Source organism: Teleopsis dalmanni, unplaced genomic scaffold (genome assembly GCF_002237135.1).
Source record: "Teleopsis dalmanni isolate 2A unplaced genomic scaffold, ASM223713v2 unscaffolded_contig_2109, whole genome shotgun sequence".
Taxonomy (NCBI): Eukaryota; Metazoa; Arthropoda; class Insecta; order Diptera; family Diopsidae; genus Teleopsis; species Teleopsis dalmanni.
In genome coordinates, this window is record NW_024033491.1 from 1 (window position 1) to 7,664 (window position 7,664).

Consider the following 7,664-nt stretch of genomic DNA (forward strand, 5'->3'; position numbering starts at 1 on the left):
CAATAAAAAGTAATAACAACAAATAAACTAACATAAAATTAACAAAATACTAATTAACAATTATACAAAATAACTTTTTAATATAATTTGAAACTAAATTAAATTAAATGAATTGATTACTATTAAATTAAAAACGAATAAAAATAAAACAATAACAAAAAAATTAAAAAATGTGTAAAATAGAAAAAAATTAAAAAAATAAAAACCGTATTGTTAGAAAATAATAAAAATATTTTTAAGAGCAATAAATGACACAAACTTAAAAAAAAAATTATAATAAAACTGCAAATGTAAAGTAAATAGGTAAAATGAAATATTTTAATAAAAATTAAATTATTTTTCAAAAAAAAAAAATTAAAATAAAAAAAATTATTGAAAATATTTCTAAATAATAAAATATTTACCAAATACCCCATTAAAATTTAAAGAGCAACTATTATTTATATATTACATTATTTAAATGATTATCCCATCATTTATAAATATTATTCAATAACCCATTTTTTCCACAACTGATCCACCAATTTCCAAAACCTTACAAATTCGTCAAAATATTATGTGTGAACCTTACTTTCTTATACCTATCCTCTATACCACTATAAAATACGTGCTTTATTTTTATATGATATTTAAAAAATATTTTAAAATTACTGTAAATCAGTAAAATTATTATTAACGACTATAATAATATCAGTAAGGTACTTGGAAGTAGCTTTATAATACTGGTTTCTAATATTTGAAGGACTTCTTGTTTTAACATTTATATGGTGTAATCCGGATTGCAAATCAAGGAAACAAAAAAATTTTTTTTGAGTATGATATATTCATAATTATATTCCAACCGACTTGAGAGAAATATGTAATATGTATTGCTTGACAAGAGAAATATTAATTATACTAAAAAGAATCTATAATTATATTATAATTCTATTGAACTGAAAATACCATTATATGTAGTAATAGTGCTAGTTTACTATACTAGCAGAAGTTATCTGAAGTAAAAGAAACTACAGTCACAGTTCTCAAGTCTATATTATTTTTTTATTCTATATGTATTATAATAATTAGTCTTCATTGCAATAAATTTAGAGATGGAACTTAAAAGTTCAGTCAGAATGGTCCTAAACTATAATTAGAATAGATATGTTTTGTATGGATAATATATCTTAATTGCTAATAAATTTGAATCAGCACATTTGTATATGGTTAATGTGATACACAAAGTTTATAAATGTCAGTTCTCTTAATTCTGATACTTTTTACATTATTTATATTTTATAGACGGAAACTAATCTATATATGTTAAGCTTTGATGCTATTCAATTTTTCCTATTTTTCGTATAAAATTTTCCTAATTTTCCTATTGTATGCATATTCAACCTGGGAGAATTCTTTCAAAATACTAATATTAATTAATTAATATTTTTCTTTTTGAGTTTCCCTAAGAAGCTGTAAAGCAAAATAAAAACATTAGCATAAATTAAATAATTTGCTGAAAAGCGAAAAGCATTTTAAAAGCATTTAAGCACACCTCCAGTTGCAAAGCTTACATTGAATCTTTATTTCTTACCCGACTTAAGTCAGCAGAGGACTTAGTTTCAGTGGACGACAATCGCTGTCTTTTTATTGGCACTGTAGAGTCACTTGATTCACAATCAACCACTACCGTTGATCTCTGTATGTTTGCTGCTTGTGCCTGCATTTGTGGTAAAAGACCACCGTATCTTGAGATGTTTGCAGAATGTCCTAGACCGGCATCTTTAACTATTTGACGCGCCAAGGGGAATAGTTCATCACGACGTGTAAGAAGTGCAGGCACAAGACGGCATAATTGTGCGGCAGCCTCATTAACGCAAACTTCGTGAAATGTTAAGGGTTTCTCAGGGCGTCGCTTACAATCGAAACGACCATAAATCGCTGAGTACTTACGAATCTCCTCCATTCGTCTTGGATCACTTTCTTGCATAGCAATGACTTGTTCCAATTCGCGACTTGTACGCTTTTTAGAAGTCTGCGCACGTGGTTCACGTTTCGGTAACTTACGTGCTATATTTTCTGCACCAAGTGTGATATGTGTTACTTGTACATCTGTTAACACGGGTGTTAATTGTGGCGAACTGGAAGTAACCTGATGTGCGGTACTACCAGTAGTTTGATGTGTGGTGGGAGTTGTAGGCAGGGATAATGGTGTATGTGGTTGTATGACTGGTACTGTGATTGCGGGTGTACACATTTGCGTGAGCAAATTTGTGGAACTTGTTTGTGCTGTATTTATGAGTGGTGTTGGATTAAAAGGTGGTGTAGGATTGTAGTTGAGAAACTTACAGCGTGTTAATGAAGAGGTTGAAGGTTCGGCAGGATTATATGCATTTATGGGCTTTGTGGGTGTCTCGCATAAACCTATTTATAGAGTGTAATATATAATAAAGATATTGCATATAGTATTTTAAATCTTACTTGATGAACCACTTAATATAGCTGATTGAAATTGTGTTGGATTATTGGCCCATTCATGCAAGACTTTCTGTAATCTGCGTACATGCAACGGTTTCGATGCCATACCAACTAAAGCCATAATCTCAAGAAACTCCTCTTCACCTGCTTCATATAACTGTTGTACATCATCACCTCCCATTTCTAGTAAGGTGTCATAATAGGCCAAGAGACTGGCTCGCTGTAGTACAAGATACAATTGAACTTCTGCTTCATTGCTGGGTCTTGAAGTGGCAATCACTAAAGAATTACAAAAAAAAAAGGTTAATTAAATTATCCGAGCATATATAGGCATATATAACTCTTAAATGTTTTATATTAAAACTTGCAAGCATGAAGGGCTTAAAACAAGTTATTTCCTTCGGTAGAAGAAAAAAATTTCATCCCAGACCAACAAAACTCAATGCTTCCCATAACATTTAAAAATTATAAGAAAAAAACAAATTTAAATTCTACATTTTGTATAAAAAATATCTTAAAAAAATTATAAAAAAAAGGAGCAAAAAATGGACCGAATGGACTGTAACCCTTTCTGTCTTGCAAACACAAAAAAATTAGTTTATAAAATAAAATGTAAAAAAATCAAAAGCAAAGTAAAAAAAAATCTTAACCGTAGCAGAAGTAAAAAATCCGGCGTATTCCTTACCTAATCTGCATAAAGAAATTATCTGTGCGTCTGCGCCAACGTTTACGTGAGCGTCAGTGTCAGCTTAATAAGAAGCGCAAAGGCTTTGCGGCAAAGCAGTGTACTTATGCAAAATAGAGGAGGGTACAAGGGTAGAAACTCAAAAACAAAACAAAAGTACAAGACGCACGCAGGCAAACTTTAGTTTTCGATTTTAAAGATGACAGCGAAAACGAAAAGGATCATCGCATCAGTTTTTGGCAGCGACGGCGGCGCATCAGCAAAAGCAAAATATCACATTTGGTATTGTTAGATACGCATGAAGAATACGAATGAGCGGAAAGGTGCAGCGTGATTCTTAACATTTCTTTTTAAATTTTTTATCACTTTCGATAATTTTATAACCAAAAAAAACATATAATATACATTCAAATTTAGCGTGTGAAATTAAATTCTTGTTTAAACAAATAAAAATGAATAAAAAACTGTTTACTATGTGAGAAGTCTTTCAAAAGGATTAAGGATTTTTGTTAAAAAATATTGTGTTATTCTATTTAAAACAAATTAATAATTTTATTTTTATATATACAGTCGACACTGTAGAGAATGTGCAAAAAACATTCCCCATAACCCTCCATGCAGAAGTTGTGAAAACCCGTAGGAGAAAGAAACCATAGTACATTTTCTCTGTGAATGCCCGGCTTTGGCGTTCAGAAGATATAGGTTCTTAGGAAAATACTTCTATGATAGTTTATCAGACTGTTCATCGGTGAAAACGAAAGACCTTTTAAATTACCTAAATTCGGCGGGATGGATTTAGTCTCTACTCTTGTCCACTAGGGTTCTTCCGAGGAATGTGGTAGCAGAACGGCGAAAAATCGCTAATTGAGATACATGGAAGTTACCTAATGGCCTCCCACTGCAACTGATCAACCAACCACATTCGACGCTGGCAAATTAAAACCACTTTGTTTTAAGGTAATTCTAATTTTTGAAAAATTATAATTGCTGAACAATTTTTTGATTTGAATAAAAATAAAAAATTTAAAAAACTCTTTGAAAACAAAAACACAATAGACTTCTTTTTCCCTTTATTTTATTTAATAAAAATAAGTAAACGAAACTAAACAATCCAGTGCAATACATATAACTTGTATTTCTTTTAACTAAATGTAACGAAACATGAAGATTTACTCCAATTATATTACATGTACATATAATATTTTTTTAAATAATTTAATAAAAATGGAGTGTATTAAAAAAAGTAAAAATAATTGCGATAATGTTCAAAGCTAAGAAATTAATTGAAAGTTAATGGAGACGCAGACGGCACAATCGGCAAGTTTAAAACTAATCTTTCTGTGACATATGTATATTCTCAGTTGTATTTGTTTGACTTTTTGGTGTCGATAGTGCTATCGACACTATCGATGATTTACTACTACGATGGTAGTGTTAGACTATCGGTAGTCTATGATAGTTTGTCATAGCAACGCTTCACAAAAAAAGCACACTTTTGGCATCTGTAGTATGCCATGGCGTAAAGTAAATTTTAAATTCTAATTCTTAAAACATCACGGAGATAAACATGTCCACATTAAATTACTATTTAATAGTAATGATGATATATTTCTGTGTACCCGCTACTTCAGTCAAGTCCGAGCGCATGTTCAGTAAAGCTGAACAAGTAGTTTCAGAACGCCGCACTCGAATAAAACAAAAAAATATCAATATGACGTTATTTTTAATCAAAAATCTTTGGTTACTAAAACAGCAAAAATGTCGAAAATAAATAAATAAAAAATAAAATTTAGGATTTTTATTTTATTTAATTTATGTAAAATATTATCTTCAAAAATTAAATGAAATGTTTCATAACTATTAATTAAATTTTACTTGAAATTGAAAATAAAAAAATGATTTTTTGAATTAAACGGACATTTGTATTGAAATTAACATACTATCGAAAACTATCGATAGTAATCGATGCTTTCGAAAAAACTATCGATGGTGCCGACTATCGATAGTTCTCCACCTCTACTGTCGAGTTTGAAGACTTCAACAATAACTCATTCGCTTCTGTCTGAAAACTCAATATTACTACTGGGTTCATATACAGATCCGTCATCAAGCATATCTTCATTCTATCTTTTAATATGTTCTATGCAGATGGCTCAGATGTTCAGATCTATTTCTGCTAAAAGAGCAGAAATAACATAAATAAATCCATACAAAAAATAAAACAAACCCAGAAATTAGAATTTTTAGGTCTAATTTTAGAGCGTTAAATGTTTTACAAACTTCAATTCTAATTTCTGGAGAATTCAAATTTCAGAGAATTGTAATTTGTGAACTTGGACTGTACCTATATATATTTTTTATTTATTTATTAATAATGATAGTTTAGTTTATAAAACTAATACTAACCTGTATCGATATAGCTCTGGCTGCTGTGGCCTTCAGCTATCGATAATATATATGGTTATATGAACGGAGAATTTTTTGTTATTGGGTAAGTAATTAACGCACATATAAAAATACTACCCATCATGCGTTTGCACTTAAAATTCAATGTGTGCCCATAAGTCAACCAAAAAGTAGAAAAGCGGACAACAACATAATGAGCTAATGAAAATATTTACATGATGCTGTTGCTGCTGCTGTTTTAGTTGCTGTTGTCAACTTTTTTGCTCATATGTTACGTACGTATATAAGCACAACAGAAGTTGTGCAGTAGCGTACAGCAGCCAAACAAAAACAATGCCAATACAAAAAGTTAATAAATAATTTAGCAAATAAAAACGTAGCTCTTGCAATGATAATGTGGAATCGTAAATAATTATGTGAGAATATTTTACCCGCCATAATAACACAAAATGCTGCCAATATGTTGACTGACTAAAGTACCAACTATGTTATTCTCTACCAACAAGCTGAGAAAGCTTCTGGCATTCTGCACACACTGCCTGATACTGCCACTGCACTGTTACCACTAGGCCCAACGTGTGTCTGGAAGAAATCTACATGCAGTAAGAGTAAGCCAAGCACTGATTTTTTCATTTGGGCTTGGTGTTTTCTGGCTTCAGCTCTTACTTCGACGCTGTCGCCTGTTAAGCTGTTGCCTTTTACTGAAGTGTGCACACATTAACGATATAACACAAGTTGGTTTTTTTTTGTTGTTTATTCTTCATTTATTTTATCAAAATGGTACACATACAAAAAAAGTTTATAATTAGTCAAAGATACATGTCCACATACAGAGATTTCTATATGAGTAAGTAAGGTGCATCGATATTTAGTTATGTTGTGCTTGTTCTTATTATTGTTGTTATTGTTTCTGCTGTTGGTCTTGTCATTTAGTATGCAATAATAAAACTCCCGATAAAAAGTATTAATAAAATCTCAACTTAAAAGAAGAACACAAATCAAGGAAGTAAGCTAAATGCCTTAACAATTTGAACCCTTCAATTTATTAACCGAAACAGGAATTTATAATATCTAAATGAATGTTATGGTATCACTAACCATAACATATTAACATGTAACCTAATAAATGATGTATAGAATATGAAAACAAAATTATTTGTTGATGTTTATTTTGTATTAAAAAAGGATTCGTTAATAGATAACATTATATGTTAAAATAACACTTTTAAATACATATAAACACTTAAAATTTAAAGACAAATATTAAGCTTGTATTTTATGAATATATGAGGACAGTCTTATTCCTACTAATAAGAAAAATACGATAAAGATTTAAGCACTATTATTGCTTATTACTTTAAATTTTTCTATTAAATGTGATATTCAATAACATTTAAATGTTCTTCATAGGACACCAGTATTACCCATGCTGTCTTGCATGTTTTTGAGAAAATTTACTATGACATGTTGGTGCTGACAAATCGCATGAACTTGATGGACAAATTCATATCACCTAAACGTCAAATTCTACGTCCGTGAAATTTCTAGCGCAACAAAACTAAAACTAAACTTATTTTGTGATATGTGGGTTGTGTCGCTGTCTTGTCGAAACCAATTATCTTCTGCCACCAGATCTTTAACAAAATTGATAATTCGTGTCACATCTTTGTCATATCAAAATAAAGCAAAATGAACTTAAGCTAAAGATTACAAAAATGGGCCGCTTATGGGATGGACTCTCTGTATAAATTAAAATAATAATTTACAAGCAAATCCTAAAGTCAATACGGTCTTAAAGCAAAAACACTTTAAGTGCTTCAACAATTTAACTAAATATATCACATCTTGGATAATAGTTCTGCTTGACATAACATATTGAAAAAGGGCTGCAAACTTAGATCCCTGAAATGGAAAACCCTGTATATAGCACATATACTATATACAAGAAAATAAAATGTCGTATATCTATTTATTTGTTTCTTAAGCACTCGAAAAGGTTTCGACTGGCTTAAAAACGATTCTTATAGAAAATTGTTCAGATATATGAATACATTAAGACTGAAAAGTTTTCGGAAATTCTCATTTAAAATTCGCGCGCTGTATATTTTTCGATATTTTA

The 7,664-nt window shown here is 30.2% G+C and overlaps 1 protein-coding gene across 1 annotated transcript; it reads right to left on the minus strand.

Annotated features, from left to right (window-relative positions):
• Window positions 1-1,550: 1,550 nt before the first annotated feature.
• Window positions 1,551-2,733, minus strand: LOC119664525 (NGFI-A-binding protein homolog; the record flags this gene model as incomplete). The annotated part of the gene is made up of 2 exons (XM_038073996.1): window positions 1,551-2,400; window positions 2,458-2,733. Coding segments are annotated over 2 exons (1,126 nt in total), but the record flags the coding sequence as incomplete, so codon positions are not given.
• Window positions 2,734-7,664: the final 4,931 nt, after the last annotated feature.